Here is a 23643-nt window from a genome sequence, read left to right as displayed (position 1 = left end):
GCAAGTGTCTTCACTGACATTTTTAACCTCTCACCGACCCCGTCTGTAATACATACGTTTCAAGCAGACCATCATAGTCCCTGTGCCCAAGAACGCCAAAGTAACCCGTCTAAATTACTATTGCCCCTGTAGCACTCACAAATACTTTGAAAGACTGGCCATGGCTCACATCAACATCATCCCAGACACCCTGGACCCACTCCAATTTGCATACCGCCCCAATAGAGCCACAGATGATGCAATCTCTACTGCACTCCACACTGCCCTTTCCAACTGGACAAAAGGAACACATATGTAAGAACGCTGTTCATGGATTAAAGCTCAGCACTAAACTAAAGACACAGGGATTAAACGTCTCCCTCTGCAACTGAATGCTGGACCTCCTGACAGGCCACCAGCAGTAGACCTGTTCAGTCCCTGGATGGGAGACCAGATGCTGCTGGAAATGGTGCTGGCGGGCCAGTAGAAGGCACTTCTTGCTCTGGTCTAAAAAAACTACCAATTCTCCAGTGCAATGTGTAGGGTGCCGTCTTTCAGGTGGGACATTAAACAGTGTCCTGACGCTGAGGTCACTAAAGATCCCATGGCACTTATCTCGGAGTCCTGGCTAAAGTCCTAATTTGACCCTCATACCATCATGGTCACCTAATCATCCACAGCTTCCAATTGACTCATTCGTCCCCCACTTCTCTCACCTGTGACTATTCCCCAGGTCTTTGCTGTAAACGAGTATGTGTTCTCAGTCAACTTACCAGGTTAAATCAAATAAAAACTGGTGAGGGTGGGCAACAACACATCCCCAACTCTGACCCTCAACGCGTGGACCACTCAGGTGTGTGTGCTTATGCTGCGTTCAAAACAACTCGGAAGTCAAATCATGACGTTAGTGATCCTAATGTTGGAAAGTCAGAGCTCTACAAAAGAGGACCTGAGTTGGATGACTGTTCAAATAGATTTTTTTTCCCCCCCCAGTCGGAGCTATTTTTTTGTCCAAAGTTCCCAGTTGTTTTCAACACGGCATAAGTCCCCTCCTGTACTCCTTGTTCACCCACAACTCAACATGGCTGTATGTAGTGGAGCTCGTCAAGAGCTTAAAGTTCCTCAGGTGTCCATATCACTAAGAACCTATCATGGTCCAAACACACCAAGACAATAGTGAAGAGGACACGACAACACCTCTTCACCCTCAGGAGGCTCAAAAGATTTTTACATGGGCCCTCAGATCCGCAAAAAGTTTTACAGCTGCACAACTGAGAGCATCTTGACTGGCTGCATCACTGTTTGGTATGGCAACTGCTTGGCATCCGACCGCAAAGCGCCACAGATGGTAGTGCGTACTGCCCAGTACATCACTGGGGCTGAGCTCCCTGCCATCCAGGACCTCTATACCAGGTGGTGTCAGAGGAAGGCCCTAAAAACTGTCAAAAGACTCTAGCCACCCAAGTGATAGACTGTTCGCTCTGTCGCCACACGGCAAGCATTACCGGAGCGCCAAGTTAATGAAATTGTAATGGTTTTGACATGAATTGAGGTTATGCTTGGTTAGGGGTGCCAAGTATGTCGTGCCTAGCAGAGAAAAAAAAGTTTGATTTCTCCTTTTGTTTGTGAGTTGGTCTCGTGTCAGTCAAGTCCTTTTGCATTGGTGTAAACTTATGTAAAAGTCAGCATTGTAAAAATTTGCTTTGCATAAACGCTTAAACATTGAAAGGAATAACTTAAAAAATATATATATTTTGCGTTGGTTGCATTATGAAAATAAACGACCACACAAATAATACATGTCGCAACACAGTCTCAAAATAATAACAACTTAGGTTCACTTGTAAATGTCCCGCACCTCGGGCATAAAATAAAACTGTCCGGACAGGTAAATGGTTGAGTGAAATCCAGGTGACCTCAGCCATGCAATTGTCCCAAATAAACAGTGCATGAAACTAACATACCAAACCCAGCACCATAAACACTCCCAAACACAATTCAAATTATTAGGACTCACAATAGGCCTACTGTAACAACTTGGTGTTTAACACACACACACACACACAGGAGACTTAAATAGAACCTCCTTATGTAACCCAAATCCTCCATATTATACTCTCAGATCCTAACCAGCCCGGCCATAGCATAGCTACTGAAAGGTGTACAAGTGTCCAGAAGAACAGAAATCTTATAATGAAGTGTGTCCTGCGAGATCACACCAATTTTAGAGTAAAAGATATCCTCCTCTCTGCAACACATGCGATACATCATGAAGACCTGAATGTGACCAGGACATTGGTTTTACAAAGTACAGTAATATTATAGTGACTACAGCTAGGTAACCTTTCTGCCAATGTAGTTAAACGTGACAGAATAAGTATCTGAAATGTTCTTGCGACCTTTTCCCCCACATATTTCAAATAAAAAATGGGAAGCAACGAGTGAAATGTGAAAGTGCAGCGTCATATGCAACAACAAAAATTGTTCATCTGGGTTGTTTTTAAATGATTTCTCCTCCTCAGGTCTGTGCCATCCATTGGAAACCAGCCTCGAGTTTCGCTACACTGAGGACTAGTTCTACTTCAAAAAAGAAAACTTTTTGGAGTTGTGGTAAAACAGAAACCCTGAAAAAAAGGTTGGCTTACCACACATTAAAGCGGACACTTAAGTCCAAGTTCTACAACAGACTCGACAGCTTAGCTTCCAGCCCACAGTATGCATTTGATAACTGCAACTTTATTGGATGGCACCCCGCATGCCACAATCATCCATCTTTTCAATTGAAGTTGCAAGTAATGAGGCCCATGTGATGTGGGAGGTCCTTCAGTGTCTCTCTCTGTGTCACAGTCCAGTTTCTCAGAAAGCTTTCATCTGATCATTGGGGCCTAAGAGACTGGGGAGCCGTAATGGAGGGGTAACCCTAAAGCACATGCAGCCTCTCTCTCAAGGTGACGGTGTGTTGCACAATTGGAGGACCTAGTTAAGGGATGGGCAACTTGGTTGGGGGTGGGGGCCACACCCCAAAAAAAATCTGAATTTATGAGGGACCGCAGTTGAACACAGGTCTGCGTACGCACATCCATATATATATATGATATATATGTGATATATATGATATATATGTGATATATATATATATATGATATTGTTAGCTAATCCAAGTTGATCATTTTAAAAGTCTAATTGATCATTAAACCCTTTTGCAATTATATCAGCACAGCTGAAAACGGTTGTGCTGATTTAAAGAATGAATAGTCATTTCCAACATTAACGATGTCTACACTGTATTTCTGATACTTTTAAATTGACTTTGTTTTAGCTTTTCTTTCAAAAATAAAGACATTTCTAAGTGACCCCAAACATTTGAATGGTAGTTTTTATAATAATTGTACATTTTGTGCAATTCAACACTTTTTGCCATGGCATGTAAAGAAAATGTTGCCGTTTTAAAGCAAGTGTGCTGCAAATACACACATTTCGCCATAGCGTGGAGAGAAATGTTTGCAGTTTGACTAACAAAATTAATGAGGGCCCACCGGTCGGTAATTCGACCATGATAAAAAAAAAGTTTCGCTGGCCGCTAAACTAACTTAGCAATTTAAAAAATATTAGCTGACATGGGCTAATTGACTGACATAAGAGAGAAACTGCTACTGCATAACCAAATGTCAAAATTGCACCTCACGTATCCTACTATTCTAACTCACAACAGTAAGTTGAAACCCTGACAGAGTTCCCACGGGCTGCTAGTTTCACTCCAATATGTGCATACGTGTGAGACAAACACACGGAAACTAAGTATTCAGTACAATACACCTACACTTGAAAAAACTAAACTAAAATAGCAATCGACATTAACATGATCACCCAACACACAGCGCAAACATGGCACAGACCCACTCTCAGTGAAGTTCACAAGCACACAGCATAGCCAAGTACATAGCCCGACAATGTTTATGCTCTTTCACAAATAGAAACAAGGATGTAATTGACAGACCTAGTATTACAGCAACACAGTGCCATTTTTTAACAACTGAGGCATGGTAGGTTTGCTGGTGGAAAACATGTCAAAAAAGGACATTTTCCTGCAACGGAATACTTTGGACGTTCCATTTTTAGCTTCCCCCCAAAAAAATTGTGGGGGTCCAAAAACGTCACACAAACTAGGTCCGACAATATTTAAAAACTGCAATTCTCGAGGCCATGAGATCTGTGGTGAAGGGAAAATACACTACTGGCTTTTGAAGCCTATAGCCAGTGTCACATGTACCGTTACAGTATGCTTTACTTGGTCCATTATGACACATCAAATAATGTCAAGAATAAGAGGGCTATACTAGCAGAAAATAGTTGAAGTGGCACACACCGCAACACAACAGTACAGCAGGAAAAAGCCGTCAACTTGGTTGCTCTCATTATTTACAAGTAGCAGGCAGTTGAGCACACCACTGCCAGGATTCAGGTAGGTTCAATGGGCCAGCATTATTCTCCCTTGACAGAAGGAAAACAAAATGACACGGATCAGTTGAGTTTTGGAATGGGATTTCAGATCCTCTTCAGCTCACTGTAGCTTACCGGTCTTATTTCCATGTACACATTTACATGGGCCCTCAGGACATGGCAACAACCCAGATCAATGAACCAAAAACTAATTTGAAACTTGAAAGCCAAGACACCCAGCGTCCAGCGCTCTTTTTAAATTGAATATGGGACAGTTACCATGAACTCCAAATAACCAATTTGCTTCTAATACACCTAAAAAAAAAGTCATTTAGAAATAAAGTAGTATTTTGTTCTTGTGGAAGAATCATCTTGAAACCCAACTCCTCGTGGAGTTTTACACTGCTTGATGTGTAGTACAAGCTAACCTTTTGAAAGAGGTAGATAATTTGTGCATATATGCATCTCACTCAGGTTGTGGTGAGAAAGGGCACATACCCTTCAAACACCTTTGGGTTTGAATCGATAACCACTATGAATCCATAACCACTCACCTCGTTCTAAAACACACCACATGTGCCAGCCCAAATACCTGGCAGTCCTCATACACTACACTGCTCCAGTGTATGAGCCCAGGACTGGGAGTCTGGGACACACGCATCACTGTGTAGGGGCAGCTCAGCCAGGCTGGTGCATTTGGAGGTGGACTGGGGACAGAAGGCCTGGAAGAGCAGCCATCCTAGCTGGGTGTTTGGGGCTGTGTCCCCAAATGAATAAGATGCCATTTGAAAACAGCCACTATGTCAAATCACCTGCTGCTCTGTTCTCCTCTACCAGCTTCCCACTCTCTCCGACCTCTTTCGCCGACCATACAGTACAGCGTATGTGTTCTAGCACACTGCTGTCCCTCAGCTCATCTCTGCAGCCATATAGATAGTGGGCCACACTGCACAGTGATCTCACCATGAATAATACCAGGATTCCCTGTTTACAACTGTTGGGAGTGTAAAGTCCCACAGAAGAAAATACTAGTTTGTTTGTCATCATACTGGCCATTTTTTACTGTGAATTTGATGTATGAAACAGAATCCCCTTTGGTTCTCTTTTTGTCGAGAAGTGTATTCAAGTGGCCAATTAGGCACTATGACCATAAACCTTTTCTCTGTCATGACGACTTCTTCGTCCAGAAACAGACGCCTCGCAAGTTGTCAACTGGCAGCTTCATTAAACAGTATCCGCAAAACACCAGTCTCAACGTCAACAGTGAAGAGGCCACTCCGGGATGCTGGCCTTCTAGGCAGAGTTCCTCTGTCCAGTGTGTGTTCTTTTGCTCATCTTTTTATTGGCTTTTTTTTGACACATGGCTTATTCTTGGAAACTCTGCCTAAAAGGCCAGCATCCTGGAGTCACCTCTTCACTGTTGATGTTGAGACTGGTACTATTTAATGAAGCTGCCAGCTGAGGATTTGTGAGGGGTCTGTTTCTCAAACTAGAAACTCTAATGTACTTGTCCTCTTGCTCAGTTGTGCACCGGGGACTCCCAATCCTCTTTCTATTCTGGTTAGAGACAGTTTGTGCTGTACTGTGACTGGAGTAGTACACAGCGTTGTACGAGATCTTCAGTTTCTTGGCAATTTCTCGCATGGAATAGCCTTCATTTCTCAGAACAAGAATAGACTGACGAGTTTCAGAAGAATGTTCCTTGTTTCTGGACATTTGAGCCTGTAAATCGAACCCACAAATGCTGATGCTCCAGATACTCAACTAATTGTAAAGAAGGCCAGTTGTATTGCTTGTAGTAACCATAAAAAGTGTTAAACAAAGCTAAATCTATTTTATATTTGATTTTTTTAATATTTGAGATCATCCGTACTCTGCGTCTCACAAAGGAATCAAAAATCTCAAATTTGGACTCATCAGACCAAAGGACAGATTTCCACTGGTCTAATGTACATTGCTTGTGTTTCTTGGCCCAAGCAAGTCTCTTCTTCTTATTTGTGTTCTTTAGTGGTGGTTTCTTTGCAGCAATTTGACCACGAAGGCCTGATTCACTCAGTCTCCTCTGAACAGTTGATGTTGAGATGTGTCTGTTACTTGAACTCTGAAGCATTTATTTGGGCTGCAATTTCTGAGGCTGATAACTCTAATGAACTTCTCCTCTGCAGCAGAGGTAACTCTGGGTCTTCCTTTCCTGTGGCGGTCCTCATGAGAGCCTGTTTCATCATAGCGCTTGATGGTTTTTGCGACTGCACTTGGAGAAAGTTCTTGAAATGTTCCATATTGACTGATCTTCATGTCTGAAAGTAATGATGGACTGTTGTTTCTCTTTGCTTATTTGAGCCGTTCTTGCCATAATATGGACTTGGTCTGTTACCAAATAAAGCTACCTTGTCACAACTGATTGTCTCAAGGAAATAAATTCTAAAATGTACTTTTAACAAGGCACACTTAATTGAAATGCATTCCAGGTGACTACCTTATCAAGCTGGTTGAGAGAATGCCAAGAGTGTGCCAACCTGTCAAGGAAAGGGTGGCTATTTGAAGAATCTCAAATATACTTTGATTTGTTTAACACTTTTTTGGTTACTTCATGATTCCATGTGTTATTTCTTTGTTGTGATGTCTTCACTATTATTCTACAATGTAGAAAATAATAAAAATAATGAAACCCTTGAATGAGTAGGTATTCGAAAACTTTTGACCGGTAGTGTACGTACATACACACATTTTTTGTCTGCAAACAATGTCAAATTAAAAAAAATTAAAAACATGGAGTTAATAAAGCCGCATACAAACATTCTCTTTTTCTTTCTTGAGTAAGGCAGCTCCAAAATGCAGGTGTTTCAGCCGAGCTCAGTTCTTTGTGGTGGTGTGGCAGGCAGCAGAATATACAGAGCGTAGGGGTTGGTAATGTTCTCTAGTTACGCTGTGATTGGCTCAGTGTTCTGTCACTCATGGGGACACTATGTCACTGAAAAATGGTAGAGCTTGAAAATTCAAGCACCATGGGTGCTGCCATAGAGTTACATTGGAAGTGCCCATTCAAGATGGCTCAAGGTCATTGGCCACAGATAAAATTATGTCAAATCATGTTATATCTACTGTAACTTTGATTGGACTGATCAAGTCAACATCATACTTTCAAAATCTTAGCTAGAAGTCATCATGAATCAAGTCGACAATCTACGGGAAAATCCTTTTCAAATTAAGAGAAATTATAGATAAAACGACCATGAATATTACACAACAAGTTGGAAATCGCAAATTCAACAATGAGTGGTTTGGAAGGAATCAGTGGCTAACTGCAAGCATGGCAAAGCAATCACTAGCCTGCTATTCGGTGGAGTGGGTGTGTGGTCCAATACTGGGTTTAAGGGTCTCTTTTCCATACTTAAAAGGATAAACATTCAACATTGGCCATGCTGTCAATCCAACATGACTTCTGAGGCACTCAAAACAACTGGAAACTCAGAAAACTGACTTCAGAGAGTTCAAGAAACTGGAAACTCGTTAAAAAACTAGCTCCGACTCGGAAAATGTATTTTGAGCGGTCATCCAAATTGAAATTGCAATCATGATTTCGACCTTGTTTTATTTCTAGTTCCCAGTTGTCTTGAAAGCACCATAAATCCAGAGAATGCCAGACTTTGATAAAAGTCTGATGACAAAATTTGCCCACAAAGGACTGCTGCACCACCTTCCTGAGCACAGCACAGCACAGCAAGATGAGTCCAAAAATATCTGGTATGCAGCGGCATAAATTATGTAATATGCTAGGGAGATATGTACACTGTAGCTAAGAAAGTAATACTAAGTGTATGTTATGTAGTGAGCTGTTAGTAGCCCATGTGCCTCAACCTCATAATTGTGTCTACCGTTCTGACTTGGTGGTGAACATTTAGCCTATTTTAGAGAAATGTAAACATCAAATATTGTAAGAGCTTTCCTTGTCTGCTTAAATGCCCCCTTTATTTATCCTACGGTTCTGACTTGGTGTACAGGGAGAATACTGTAAGATAGCCAGGTCTAGCGGTGGTAAGGTGTTGGGACAGCTTTATGTAGGCCCTAACAGTTTGTGGGCACTGTTTGTCACCGTTATAGTGCAATTAATGCATTGTTTAGTGTTGTGTTGGGTCTTTGCTGGCATGCACCTAAAACTGTTGGGGGGGGGTTTACCCCACCAAGATTTACCAGCTAAAAATCGCCACTGGTTGTAGAGAAGGCCTGTCCCAGTATCTATGCGTTAGAGACGTTGACTATGCAGACAGATACTGGGGCAGGGAAGGCCTACAAATGCTAAATCATGCATGAGCAACTTTATTGTTATCCATTATGCACAGGCTCTGTAGCTGGCAAAATTACAATGTTTCAATTGTCTAGTCTATGGCTGCAACCTTGTAGCCCTTGAAACAGTGACACGTTATCACTCCACACACCACTGACCTTTGCAGTGCAAGGTGGAGGAAAAACTAACAGCATGCATGCACCAAGGAACATTACACTTTATGACACTACCCACAGACGTCAGTTCAAAGTCTAGTTTTGATTTACATTTGAGTGAGTTGTCAACCAATGTGAATTCAACGTTTAACCAACAAAAAAATCTCAATGTCATTGGATTTAGGATAAAAGTTTGATGGAAACCATGACGAAACGCCCTTACATTGATTACTTTTTGCAAATCCAATCAGTTTTCCACGTCGATTCAATATCACATAGATTTATGGGGCTGAAATGACGTGGAAACAACGTTGATCCAACCAGTATTTGACCAGTGGGTAAGAACCTCATGATTTAAAGGGCTGCTTACCTGTTCTGCCATCCTTGAATTAAGTTTGTGTATTTGCTCAACACTCCTTCTAACTGACGCTTACACGCTTGCTGAAAATGCATACTGTTTCCCAATAAACCTCCCCGACTCACTCCTCCACCGGCCCCATTCCCAAGCGAAGCCGAGCCGGGGCTGTGAGAACCAGCTCGTCCGATCTTTCTACCCGAATTCCCCTTGTCCGAAAGCAGTGAACCAGAGTTCGTTTTATTTGTCCCAGGATGCGGACTGCAGATCGTCTTCTCCATACTGACGACGGGACAGACGGTGTCGAGCACAGCAATTTGATTTTTTTTTCTAGAACATTGTGGTTAACACAGTAATGTATGTCTACTGGCCTAAATCAAAAGGTTAAATATGTAATATTCATGTTTCCCTGGTGATTTGAGCGTCCCTCTCTGCCCAAGAAACCAGGCATAATTTCCCGCATGAAGAGCACTGCTGTAGTTCCCTTGCTGCCGTGGCGCTCTAACGTTGACGTTTCGTTGGGAAATCACAGTGCAGACACCCCCTCTCCTGACTCTCTCAGCCAACCCCCTCATATAACAGTCCAATCTTATTACACATCACAACCAAGAACACCGCTACAGAATGCCCCGAGGCGCACCGCTCACCATCATCCCCAAAATAGCTGAATAATATTATCTTCTAGTAATTCCAATCAGCTATACAACAAATTCACGTGTTATTCATCCATATGATGTAGGCCTAAATAGGCTAATGAACATTTTATTTTATTTTACGGGGTAACCTATCTTAATCACAGTAAATGAGGGGTATTGTCAGACATACCGTATCTGACAATAGGGTTCCAATTAAATTGTAATTTTCCATGAAGAAAAATTGTGTGACTTGCTTCAGCTCTTTGAAAGTACTGTTGTGGTAATGTAAGACGTTTAAAACGTTTCACTTAATTGAAGCGGTGAAATATAGTCAAAGTAAAAGAAAATCTGAAAATATCTGTCTGGTCTGATTACTTCGACAGACTACTATATCAACCTTATTACTTTGGAGTGTGGAGCAGTTGGATCGCATATTTCAACACAAATAAGACTACTACACTTTTATACACTCTTCTACTAGACTACCGTAATATATGTAATATTTACTCATAAGGAATTAGAAAAGTTTTAGGCTATCATTTGGAGAGAAATATGATGGTGCCTCTAGTGGAAGGTTGTTTTACAGTAGCTACAGTAACCTCCCCTCAACCATACATTGACAGTGCATTCAGAAAGTATTCAGACCCCTTCCCTTTTTCCACATTTTGTTACATTGCAGCCTTATTCTAAAATAGATTGAATATTTTTTCCCCCTCATCAATCTACACACAATACCCCATAATGACAAAGCAAAAACAGTTTTTTAGACATTTATTCTAATGTATAAATACACAAAAACAGAAATACCTTATTTACATAACTATTCCGACCCTTTGCTATGAAACTCGAAATTGAGCTCAGGTGCATCCTGTTTCCATTGATCATTCTTGAGATGTTTTTACAACTTGACTGGAGTCCACCTGTGGTAAATTCAATTGACTGGACATGATTTGGAAAGTCACACACCTGTCTATATAAGGTCCCACAGTTGATAGTGCATGTCAGAGCAAAAACAAAACCAGGAGGTCGAAGGAATTGTCCGTAGAGCTCCAAGACAGGATCGTGTGCAGGCACAGATCTGGGGAAGGATATAGTATCTACTGTAGATATTTGATTGGACTGATCATGTCAACATCATACTTTCAAAATCTTAGCTAGCAGTCATCATCATGAATTAAGTTGACAATCTACAGGCAAATCCTTTTCTATCCTTGTCATGTGAAGAGAAATGACGAAGATAAATTATAAATAAAATATATCGGTGCTCATCGACCATTGGACATGAACATTACACAACAAGTTGGAAATCGCAAATTCAACAATGAGTGGTTTGGAAGGAATCAGTGGCTAACAGCAAGCATTGCAAAGCAATCACCAGCCTGCTATTCAATGGAGTGGGAGTTTGGTCCAAGTCTGGGTTTAATGGTCTCTTTTCTAAGCTTAAAAGGATAAACATTCAATTCTGGCCATGCTGTCAATCCAGCATGACTTCTGCCACGTTCAAAACAACTGGAAACTTGGAACTGGGAAATCTCAGACCTCAGTGAGTTCAAGACAATAGGGAACAACCTACGACTGGGAAAATATGTTTTGAACGGATATCCAACTAGGAATTCCAAGTCGGGAACTCGGGCCTAAAGATCACTCATGTCATGATTCAACCTTGTTTTTTTCCGATATCCCAGTTGTTTTGAAAGCACTATAAATCCAGAGAATGACCGAATTTAATGACAATGTTTGATGACAAGATTCACCCACGAAGGACTGCCGAGCCACCTTCCTGTTCAAGTGAGCACAGCACAAGGTGTGTCCACAAATGCATTGTATGCTGCTGTATAAATCATGTAATATGCCAGGGAGATATGTATACCGTAGCTAAGAAAGTAATACTGAGTGTGCGTTGTGTAGTAGTAAGCTGTTAGTAGCCCATGTGCCTCACCTTAATAATTTGGTCCCTTTTCACCTCATAACTTAACATACTGTTCTGACTTGGTGGTGCACATTTATCCTATAGCCTGTTTTAGAGAAATGTCATCATTGAATATTGTAAGAGCTTTCATTGTCTCCTTATACGCCACCTATTTATCCTATGGTTCTGACTTGGTGTACAGGGAGAATACTGTAAGAACGGCCCATGTTCTGAACTCTGTCGCAGTACATTTAAAAATTGCTGGACAAATATTCAGATTGACTTCGTCTGTCCTAGCTCGCTCATTCATTTCTTAATTGAAATTACAGATTGCCTCTTATCCTCTCGTCATCCCCTTATGCCATAGTTTGTACATCTCAATTATCAGTAGAAACCACATTTGCTTTAAGCAAGTCAGCCATATCAGCTATGTTTTTTTAAAGCATTAAATGAGGCTGAATGAACTGTTTCGATGCCTGGCAAGGCTCCGCTGATAGCAAGGTGTAGCAGTGGTTGGGACTGTTGGGACTGCTGTAGGCCCTAACAGTTTGTGGGCACCATTTTCACCATTATAGTGCAATTAATGTATTGTGTAGTGTTGTGTTGTGTAGTGGCTTTGCTGGCATGCATCTACAAAAAAGGGTTCACTTTGCCCCACCAAGATTTACAAGCTAAAATAGGCACTGATTACTTCACAATACTAACCTAAATGACAGAGTGAAAAGAAAGTAGCTTGTACAGAATACAAATATTCCAAAGCATGCATCCTGTTTGCAATAAGGCACTAAAGTAAAACTGCAAAACATTTGGCAAAGAAATTTACTTTAACTACTGAATACAAAGCATTATGTTTGGGGCAAATCCAACACCATACATCACTGAGTACCACTCTTCACATTTCCAAACATGGTCGTGGCTGTGTCATGTTATGGATATGCTTGTCATCAGCAAGGACTAGGGAGTTATTTAGGATAAAAAGACTCGGAATAGAGCTAAATCCTAGAGGAAAACCTGGTTCAGTCTGCTTCCAACAGACACTGGGAGACAAATGCATCTTTCAACATAAGTCCAAACGTACACTTGAGTTGCTTACCAAGATGACATTGAATGTTCCTGAGTTGCCTAGTTACAGTTTTGACTTAAATTGGCATGAAAATCAATGACAAGACTTCAAAATGGCTGTCGAGCAATGATCAACAACCAACTTGACAGGGCTTGAATCATTTTTCAAAGAATAATGTGTCAATATTGTACAATCCAGGTGTGCAAAGCTCTTGTGTTTGTACTCTCCCACTTGATTTGGAATGGAAAGACCGAGTCAAATGGAATGTTTTACACTTACCTTATAAAGCTGGAGGTGTCGGACAACCTCATATGAAAATGTCTTTCTGGGCCACACAACCTCGTTCACTTAAACAACGGACAGCAGACTATCCTTGTGCTTGGAGTAGTATTGAAGACATAAATATGATTTCAAAATATATTCACTACTTTGGGTCCAAGGCTGTAAAGAAAACAAAATAACAATCAAATGGATTTTCAATTCAATTTGTGCTTGGAAAAATGTACTTCAATTCATGAAATGGAAGAAACCCATAACGCCAGGCACCTTTGTGTGGAACAACCCCACATTACCTCCAGCATTTAATGACAACACCTAAGTCCTGGTTCTTAAGTGGCATTGTGAATTTTGAACATTATATACTATGAAGACTCTGTACTGTCATTCAATAAATTCAAAGAAGAAATTGGGTTAAGTTCTTACAACTAAGAAATGTTATTCAATCGCTTCAACAGAATCTGGATGAACCTAAAGCTTTTAAAAAGCACTGAATGAAGATGCAATGCCAAAGAAGTTGATTGCAAAGGTATATCAAGAGTTGATTTAATCTCTACCTGATAGCTCAGAACCTATAAGGAAGAAATGGTAAACAGATCTCAAGGAATAAATTGATGAGAACTATTGGTCAAATATACACTATGGTTCAATAGTTTGGGGTCACTTAGAAATGTCCTTGTCTTTGAAAGAAAAGCACATTTTTTTGTCCATTAAAATAGCATAAAATTGATCAGAAATAAAGTGTAAATATTGTGAATGTTGTAAATGACTATTGTAGCTAGAAACGGCTGATTTTTAATGGGATATCTACATAGGCATACAGAGGCCCATTATCATTAACCATCACTCCTGTGCTCCAATGGCACGTTGTGTTAGCTAATCCAAGTTGATCCTTTTAAAATCATTAGAAAACCCTTTTGCAATTATGTTAGCACAACTGAAAACTGTTGTGCTGATTTAAAGAAGCAATAAAACTGGCCTTCTTTAGACTAGTTGAGTATGTGGAGCATCAGCATTTGTGGGTTCAATTACAGGCTCAAAATGGCCAGAAACAAATAACTTTCTTCTGAAACTCATCAGCCTATTCTTGTTCTGAGAAATGAAGGCTATTTCATGAGAGAAATTGCCAGGAAACTGAAGATCTCGTACAGCGCTGTGTACTACTCCCTTCACAGAACAGCGCAAACTGTCTCTAACCAGAATAGAAAGAGGAGTGGGAGGCCCCGTTGCACAACTGAGCAAGAGGACAAGTACATTAGAGTGTCTAGTTTGAGAAACAGATGCCTCCCAAGTCCTCAACTGGCAGCTTCATTAAATAGTAACCGCAAAACACCAGTCTCAACATCAACAGTGAAGAAGCCCCATGGCCCTGGTCAAAAGTAGTGCACTATTTAGGGAATAGGGTTCCATTTGGAACGTAGTTCCAGTCTCCCTTTGGAAGATGCAGTGGCATGCTGGCCTTCATACCTTTGATTTACCATGGGTTCTTGACACAAGAGGACTGTGTCATTCATTGCTCAGTCTTTCTGTTCATCCCCTGCATTCATAAAACCCTTCATTCCTCTGCTAGCAGTCGTAATGTATATTCATGGTTCCACCCTTCAGCCGTATAGGCATGCATACACAAATGCACACACACCTTGTCAGTATGCAGGTGTAGTAGCCCCCTCTAGTCCATTGAGTACTTACTGTGGACTGTGCTGGGCTTTGTGAATAATGCATGTGTAGAGCAAACATCCACAATCTTCGGCAGGCCTCACATGACCAGATGTTATGTCTTTCAGGAGGCTGCATGACCCAGATAATAACAAAATGCCACTAAAATGCCACTAAAATTAATGACTACGTAAAGATTAAATCCCAATATTACGCTAACTGTTGTCTGGATTTCATGTTCTACTCCCCCAAAGATATGAGAGTGAGAGAGAGAGAGAGAGAGTGTAACGTAGACGCAGGGAGTCAGGAAGCAGGTGCAGTTAGTGAGTTTAATGATAACGAACATGGAATGATACAAAACAAGAGAATCATCTGACATGGAAACACAAACAATACTACCTGATGACTGACAAAACAGAGTGCTAGATAAATGGTAAGTAATGAAGGTAGTAAGGAAGTCCTGGTGTGACTGATGATAGGGCGCAGGTGTGCGTAATGATGGTTGCCAGGTGTGAGTAAAGATGGGTTGCCAGGACCGGTGGTTAGTAGACCGGTGACGTCGCACGTCGGAGCTGGATAGCGGGAGTAGACGTAAAAGAGGGAGAGATGAACCTGGAGAAGAGTCCCCTAAGCAAGCTGATCCTGGGGCTCTGTTCACAGACACAAACAGACCCCACAGAGCCTCAGGACAGCAACACAATTAGACCCAAACAAAATCATGAGAAAACAAAAAGATAATTCCTTGACACATTGGAAAGAATTAACAAAAGAACTCAGAACAAACTAGAATTCTATTTGGCCCTAAACAGAGAGTACACCGTGGCAGAATACTTGACCACTGTGACTGACCCAAACTTAAGGAACAGACTCAGTGAGCATAGCATTGCTATTGAAAAAGCCACCGTAGGCAGACCTGGCTCTCAAGAGAAGACAGGCTATGTGCACACTGCCCACAAAATGAGGTGGAAACTGAGCTGCACTTCCTAAATTCCTGCCAAATGTATGACCATATTAGAGATAAATACTTCCCTCAGAATATACAGACCCACAAAGAACTTGAAAACAAATCCAATATTTGATAAACACACCTATCTATTTGTGAAATAGCACAGTGTGCAGTCAGCAGCAAGATTTGTGGCCTGTTGCCACAAGAAAAGGGCACCCAATGAAGAACAAGCACCATTGTAAATACAACCCATATTTATGTTGATTTATTTTCCCTATTGTACTTTAACTATTTGCACATCGTTACAACACTATATATACACATAATATGACATTTGAAATTACTCTATTCCATTGGAACTTTTGAGTGTAATGTTTTACAGTTCATTTGTATTGTTAATTTCACTTTTGTTTATTATCTATTTCACTTGCTTTGGCAATGTAAACACATGCTTTCCATGCCAATGAATTGAATAGAGAGAGAGAGAGAGATTCCTCAAGTCGCCAGACAAGGACAGGGATAGCATCAGACAAGGTGTCTGAAATGGGATCACGTTGACTGGGATTCTGTTCAATTTCAGCCACCTTCCTGGATATGTACGTAACTCTTACTGAGCCTTATATACATGTTATCCTTGTTCCTTTTCTATTTGGCTGTTGTGTACAGAACATACACTGATGCTTGTAAGAAATGACTGTACAATGAAGAGTACTTACACAGCACTTCGGTTATCACTGCAGGTTTGCAAACCAACAGAGACATTGAGGTTGTCTCAGTTGCTGCCCGTGTCAGGCACCATATAACTCCTTTACGGGCACAGACCTTGCCAACAAACTTTGAGAACTGGCAGTCTCTGAAATGGAACATTCAGACAGTAGATGCTACTCTAGAATGGCCCATATAGTCCATGGCTAGAGGGCCAAATATCCCATATTTTTCCACTTTGGGGTGGCAAAGTCTATTAAGATTTTCATGAAGGTCCATGTCTGTGGGTTATATTTTGGTACGATAACCACTTATCGGAGGTAGCTGGCTAAATGTGGTTATCCCTGGCATTAATGTTATGACCAATACGTGGTTAGTTGGGCCAACAGGAATGAGGGTATGACATTTTATTACCAGGGGACAATCTTTGAAAACTAAGGACATTTAATAAGGTATAAACAAATGAAGGTATGAAACGATAGGAATGGTAATGCTATCTTCAAGGGCCCATCCTGGGAGGTCAAAGGTTATACATGTAAGCATTTACATGGGGTATATCAAGACAGAATGGGCAGTATTGGGATGAACTCTATTATCACATGGTACTCTAGATCACGGTTTCCCAAAGTCATAGAGCACACATCCATCAAATCCCCATAGACAAGCATTGGCAGTAGAATGGCCTTACTGAAGGGCTCAGTGACTTTCAACATGGCACCAACAAGTAATTTGGTCAAATTTCGGCCCTGCAATAGCTCCCCGGTCAACTGTAAGTACTATTATGATGAGGTGGAAAACACTAGGAGCAACAACGACTCCGGCGCAAAGTGGTAGACCACACAAGCTTACAGAACAGAACCGCTGTGTGCTGAAACGCGTAGCACATAAAAATCGTTTGCCCTCGGTTGCCACACTCACTACCGAAACACAACCCTGCCAAGGGGTCTACCGGTCGTGGTCGGCTGCAACAGCCTGGGATCGAACCCGGGTCTATAGTAACGCCTCTAGCACTGCGATGAAGTGCCTTAGACTGCTGCGCCACTCGGGAGACCCGCTCTGTCTTTGTATGGTTTCTTTGGCAGAGATAACTCACATCTGGAGAAAATTAGAATACATGTAAAAAAGAAAATGTAGAGGGCATTTTCAACTGAATCTCTACTCATCTTAAGTCTGCCTCTTTTTCACCTTATCAAATTATCTCATCTTTTAAGATCGCCCCATTTAGATTGGAAATTAGACAGACAATTACCTTGACTAGTTACTTTAAACAATGCCTCTTTAATAATGTTTACATATCTTACATTACTCATCTCATATGTGTATACTGTATCTTATACCATCTATTGTATCTTGCCTATGCCGCTCGGTCATCACTCATCCATATATTTATATGTACATATTATTATTATTATTATTTATTTTTTCACCTTTATTTAACCAGGTAGGCCAGTTGAGAACAAGTTCTCATTTCCAACTGCGACCTGGCCAAGATAAAGCAAATCAGTGCGACAAAAATAACAACACAGAGTTACACATGGGATAAACAAACGTACAGTCAATAACACAATAGAAAAATCTGTATACTGTGTGTGCAAATGAAGTAAGGAGGTAAGGCAATAAATAGGCCAATAGTGGCGAAGTAATTACAATTTAGCAATTTACACTGGAGTGATAGATGTGCAGATGAGGATGTGCAAGTAGAAATACTGGTATGCAAAAGAGCAGAAAAACAAAAACAAATATGGGGATGAGGTAGGTAGTTGGTTGGATGGCCTATTTACAGATGGGCTGTGTACCGTTGTAGCGATCGGTAAGCTGCTCTGACAGCTAACGCTTAAAGTTAGTGAGGGAGATGTAAGTCTCCAACTTAATTCCAGTCATTGGCAGCAGAGAACTGGAAGGAAAGGCAGCCAAAGGAGGTATTGGCTTTGGGGATGACCAGTGAAATATACCTGCTGGAGCGCATGCTACAGGTTGGTGTTACTATGGTGACCAGTGAGCTGAGATAAGACGGAGCTTTACCTAGAAAAGACTTATAGATGACCTGGAGCCATGGGTTTGGCGACGAATATGTAGCGAGGACCAGCCAACGAGAGCATACAGATCGCAGTGGTGGGTAGTATATGGGGCTTTGGTGACAAAACGGATGGCACTGTGATAGACTGCATCCAATTTGCTGAGTAGAGTGTTGGAGGTTATTTTGTAAATGACATCGCCGAAGTCAAGGATCGTAGGATAGTCAGTTTTACGATGGTATGTTTGGCAGCATGAGTGAAGGATGCTTTGTGGCGAAATAGGAAGCCGATTCTAGATTTAAATTTGGATTGGAGATGCTCAATGTGAGTCTGGAAGGAGAGTTTACAGTCTAGCCAGACACCGAAGTATTTATAGTTGTCCACATATTCTAAGTCAGAACCGTCCAGAGTAGTGATGCTAGTCGGGCTGGCGGGTGCGGGCAGCGATTGGTTGTAGAGCATGCATTTCATTTTATTAGCATTTAAGAGCAGTTGGAGGCCACGGAAGGAGTGTTGTATGGCGTTGAAGCTCGTTTGGAGGTTTGTTAACACAGTGTCCAAAGAAGGGCCAGATGTATACAGAATGGTGGCGTCTGCGTAGTGGTGGATCAAAGAATCACCCGCAGAAAGAGCGACATCATTGATATATACAGAGAAAAGAGTCGGCCTGAGAATTGAACCCTGTGAAACCCCCATAGAGTTGCTGCGGGGGGTGCAGAGCTGTTGGGGTAGCCAGGTTGAAAGCATGGCCAGCGGTAGAGAAATGCTTATTGAAATTCTCTATTATCATGGATTTATCAGTGGTGACAGTGTTTCCTATTCTCAGAGCAGTGGGCAGCTGGGAGGGGGCACTCTTATTCTCCATGGACTTTACAGTGTCCCAAAACTTTTTGGAATTAGTGCTGCAGGATGCAAATTTCTGTTTGAAAAAGATAGCCTTTGCTTTCCTATCTGACTGTGTGTATTGGTTCCTGACATCCCTGAAAAGTTGCATTCCATTCTTTATTATTCCATCCCTTTATATTTGTGTGTATTAAGTAGTTGTTGTGGAATTGTTAGATTACTTGTTAGATATTACTGCACTGTCGGAACTAGAAGCACAAGCATTTCGCTACACTCGCATAACATCTGCTAACCATGTGTATGTGTCAAATAAAATTTGATTTGAAGGAAGCTACAATCTATCTGTAATATTAAAGCTGATCTACTCCCCTCTCCCAAAAATACAAAAATAAAAGATTGCCTCATTTATTATGTAATTTAAATTGGCCCCATATACTGAGGCAAAGGTTAAGGTCAAAGTTGTAGTTTACGAATGATCTTGGTCCCTTCACCTTGAAGTCAGTCTAGGTAGCCCGTCCTGTAAAGTTAGGATTGTAAATGGAAAACATGGCTGCCTTTTCAGCTAATGGATATCGATAGGAAGCTCCATGACAGGTCCTCAGTTATGAGTGTTAGTTTGTTCTCTGTGGACTCTTATCTCCCAATGAACAAGAACAGGTTCCCAATTAGAGCTTCCTCTCGACACCTCAGTCAGTCCTAATCTGTGTCCAAAATGGCACCCTATAACCTATACACTGAGTGTACAAAACATTAGGAACACCTTCCTAATATAGAGTTAAACTCCTTTTTGCCTTCAGAACATGGACTCTACAAGTTGTCGAAAGCATTCCACAGGGATGCTGGCCCATGTTGACTCCAATGCTTCCCACAGTTGTGTCAAGTTGTCTGGATGTCCTTTGGGTGGTGGACCATTCTTGAGACACACGGAAAACTTTTGCAGTTCTTGACACGCTCAAACCGGTGCACCTGGCACCTACTACCATACCCTGTTCAAAGGCACTTCAATATTTTGTCTTGCCCATTCACCCTCTGAATGGCACACAATCCATGTCGCAATTGTCTCGAGGCTTAAAAATCCTTCTTTTACCTATCTCCTCCACCTTTATCTACACTGATTGAAGTGGATTTAGCAGGTGAGATCAACAAGGGATCATACCTTTCACCTGGATTCCACTGGTCATGGAAAGAGCAGGTGTTCCTAATGTTTTGTACACTCAGTGTATAGTCCACTACATTTGAACAGGGTCCATATATAGGGAATAAGGTGCCATTTGGTACACAGCCGTACAGTCTCCACAAGCATGCACCTTCAAATGTGAAGATGACATTTAATTGGCCCCTTGATTTAAAATGTATAATTTTCTGAGGATGGCGATGATGACCTGCTAATGACTGGCTAGTGAGACTTGTCTCTGTCAAGAGGCCCCAGTAAGTCATGATAATGGAGAATGAACGGTAGACAAATGGCCTAATGAGAGGAGAGCTTTGACGTGACTAGTTACGAATCACATAATGGTGAGATAATAGACATTACAGGTAAAATAGGGAAATATTTGAGGTAAAATACCTGAAGTAATCAAACCACCAGTAGTTTATAATCACATTTATTTGAGGTCATATTTTTAATGATACATGACTGATAATAACAACAGTCCCTTTTATAATGGTTCCAGAAATATTTTCTGCGTGTTTTTCAGTTTATCCAAGCAGTCACTTGTGAAGTGCATCACATATTCTGGGTTTACATACTTACTTGCATACATTCGAGGAAGATGTCTGCATTCAAAACTCATTAACTGCTTGATTTCTGTAGACATGCTGTTGCTTGAAGAACATTAGAGACATCTACTGGCCAGAGGTAGGATCAGTTGAATAATGGGAATGGATGGATAAAGTTTGTTTCAGTTTGTTTTGTCTTTAACCATTTGTGACCTTAGAATTATTAATTAAATAGGCACTGTGCAAAAATCCACACAAAAGTAAACTGCTTGACACAGCTGAGAAAAACAGTGGCCCAGTGTTATTCTGATGGTACTTGGAACGCATTTATAGTATTGTTAGGTTCATGTTTGGGCTCCCAAGTGGAGCAGAGGTGAAAGGCACTGCATCTCAGTGCTTGAGGTGTCACTACAGACACCCTGGTTCGATTCCAGGCTGTATCACAGCCGGCAGTGATTGGGAGTCCCATAGGGCGGCGCAAAATTGTCCCAGCGTTGTCCGGGTTTGGCTGGGGTAGGTCGTCATTGTAAATAAGAATTTGTTCTTATCTGACTTGTCTAGTTAAATAAAAAAATAAAAAATCAATGTTTCAGATGGGGTATCTTAGATCGATCTCATACAGTCTCAAGTCTGTAATACAGATAAGATTCTTCTTTGATAATAGATAAGAAATGGGAGGAGCGGACACTTTATTCCCTTTCTGTCTGCACATAATGAGAATTTCATGTCTTGTCCCAGTTCCATCTGTGACAGCTCCATCAATCTGAAGGGCAGAAATGTGGCTGAACTAAGTGGCGTCACTCTCCCCTCCAATTATGAGTCCTAAACGGCACCCTATTCCTATGGGGTGCACTTATTTTGACCAGAGCCTATAAGGATCTGGTAAAAAGAAGTGCACTATATTAAGAATAGGGTGCCATTTGAGACGGAATCAGGTGGAGTTTTTAGGTAATGAACCTCTATGATCCATGTCATCAGTATGCTGAAGGGGACATTTATTCTGAGGGCCCCACTGTCTGGATCAGGATTGGGCTGTGAGTGAGTGAGTGAGTGAGTGAGTGAGTGAGTGAGTGAGTGAGTGAGTGAGTGAGTGAGTGAGTGAGTGAGTGAGTGAGTGAGTGAGTGAGTGAGTGAGTGAGTGAGTGCGGGCGTGCATGCAATATAGGCTACTGGGCTGATTTACTGAGAGTAGCCCTGCCTTGCCCCACTCAAAGACATTACATTAGCATTGATCCTCCACTCCACCCAACATTAAAATCGAGTAGATTAAGAAAGTAGTAGGCTGTAAGGCTAACCTGCCTATTGCCTAATGCAGGGGTGGGCAATTCCAGTCCTCGAGGGCAGTGGCTGTTCTAGCTCCACCTTCAGCCCCCCCATCATCATTCTGCACTAACTGTAATTTTTATTCAGACATTTGGAACAACACAAATAAATAATCATAACATTTAAAAAGATATAAATATACATATATTTGTCACTCGAGCATCAATACATTTACCCATCCCCCAACATTGTCAACCAAGAGTCAAGACTAAACCAATTCACCTCGGTGGTGTAGCAGACTGGTTTTATATTATTTTTAACGATTTCGCACAAACCAGAAAAAAAAATCAAAAACATGTCTGTGAAACTATATATTCACAGTATTATGAATGAATTGTTTATTCAGTAGCATTTTATAGTGTGACTGACTTTACTAATTGCATTAATATTGTACAAAGTTACACGTGAACTATTTGATAGATTCCCCTGCTCCCACAACCTCAGGCTTCCAGTGGGGAGACCTGAGATCAACCGACCCCCGCTCCCCTCCCCATCTCGTACTTTTGAGTGGGAGACCTTCCCAGGCAGTGACCTGCCCAGCTCACAAACTAGAATCAGGGCGCCCACTCCGACAAGGTTAATTGACCCACAGTCCCACACGGTAACATGATATCATTGACGTGACGTGCAAATGAGCGATAGAAAACCGCGCAAATGTCACCATTCTGATTTTTTTTGTGTGGGTGCCCCGTGCCATCCCTGGCAAGATGCCGCCCTGGGCGGCTGCCCATGTCACCTATACCTAAATCCGCCACTGCTTGACGGCCAGTGTGGTGTCACAGTTTTTCCCCAGCCCCAGCTAACACACCTGACTCCTATAATCAACTAATCATGATCTTCAGTTTAGAATGCAATTTAATTAATCAGCTGTGTTTGCTTGGGATGGAGAAAAAGTGTGACACCAATCAGGCTCTGGAGGACTGGAGTTGCCCACCCCTGGCCTAATGTATGATTATTTTTGTGATTAAAATAGAATGTCTGCCTTTTAATTTGATTTAATATTCTGAATATTAATCACACTAATTAAAGGTTTATTAAACGCCTCGAATGCTCAGCGTTCAACAACACAGTGCCTTCAAAGCTCATCAATAAGCTAAGGACCCTGGGACTAAACACCTCCCTCTGCAACTGGATCCTGGACTTTCTCACGGGCTGCCCCCAGGTGGTAAGGGTAGGTAACAACACATCCGCAACGCTGATCCTCAACACAGGGGCCCTTCATGGGTGCGTGCTCAGTCCCCTCCTGTACTCCCTGTTCACTCATGACTGCACGGCCAGGGAAGACTCCAACACCATCATTAAGTTTTCCGGTGACACAACAGTGGCAGGCCTGATCACC

At 41.6% G+C, this 23643-nt stretch overlaps 1 protein-coding gene across 3 annotated transcripts in view; it reads right to left on the bottom strand.

The window, feature by feature from the left end:
• Positions 1 to 9818, bottom strand: part of LOC118397694 (oxysterol-binding protein-related protein 10-like) — a 100715-nt gene extending 90897 nt beyond the window's left edge. Inside the window, exon 1 of one of the 3 annotated variants that reach the window (XM_052470590.1) lies at positions 9230 to 9818. In XM_052470590.1, the coding sequence (XP_052326550.1) occupies positions 9230 to 9495 (266 nt within the window). In that variant the 5' untranslated portion in view covers positions 9496 to 9818. Of the gene's footprint in view, positions 1 to 2624; positions 2934 to 9229 lie in introns of those variants that run through there. The other 2 variants (XM_052470589.1, XM_052470591.1) reach the window with 2 other exon arrangements.
• Positions 9819 to 23643: the final 13825 nt, after the last annotated feature.

This window comes from Oncorhynchus keta, chromosome 19 (genome assembly GCF_023373465.1).
Source record: "Oncorhynchus keta strain PuntledgeMale-10-30-2019 chromosome 19, Oket_V2, whole genome shotgun sequence".
Classification (NCBI taxonomy): Eukaryota; Metazoa; Chordata; class Actinopteri; order Salmoniformes; family Salmonidae; genus Oncorhynchus; species Oncorhynchus keta.
Note: the sequence above shows the minus strand (reverse complement) of the source record. Positions and strands in the feature narration are given on the sequence as shown.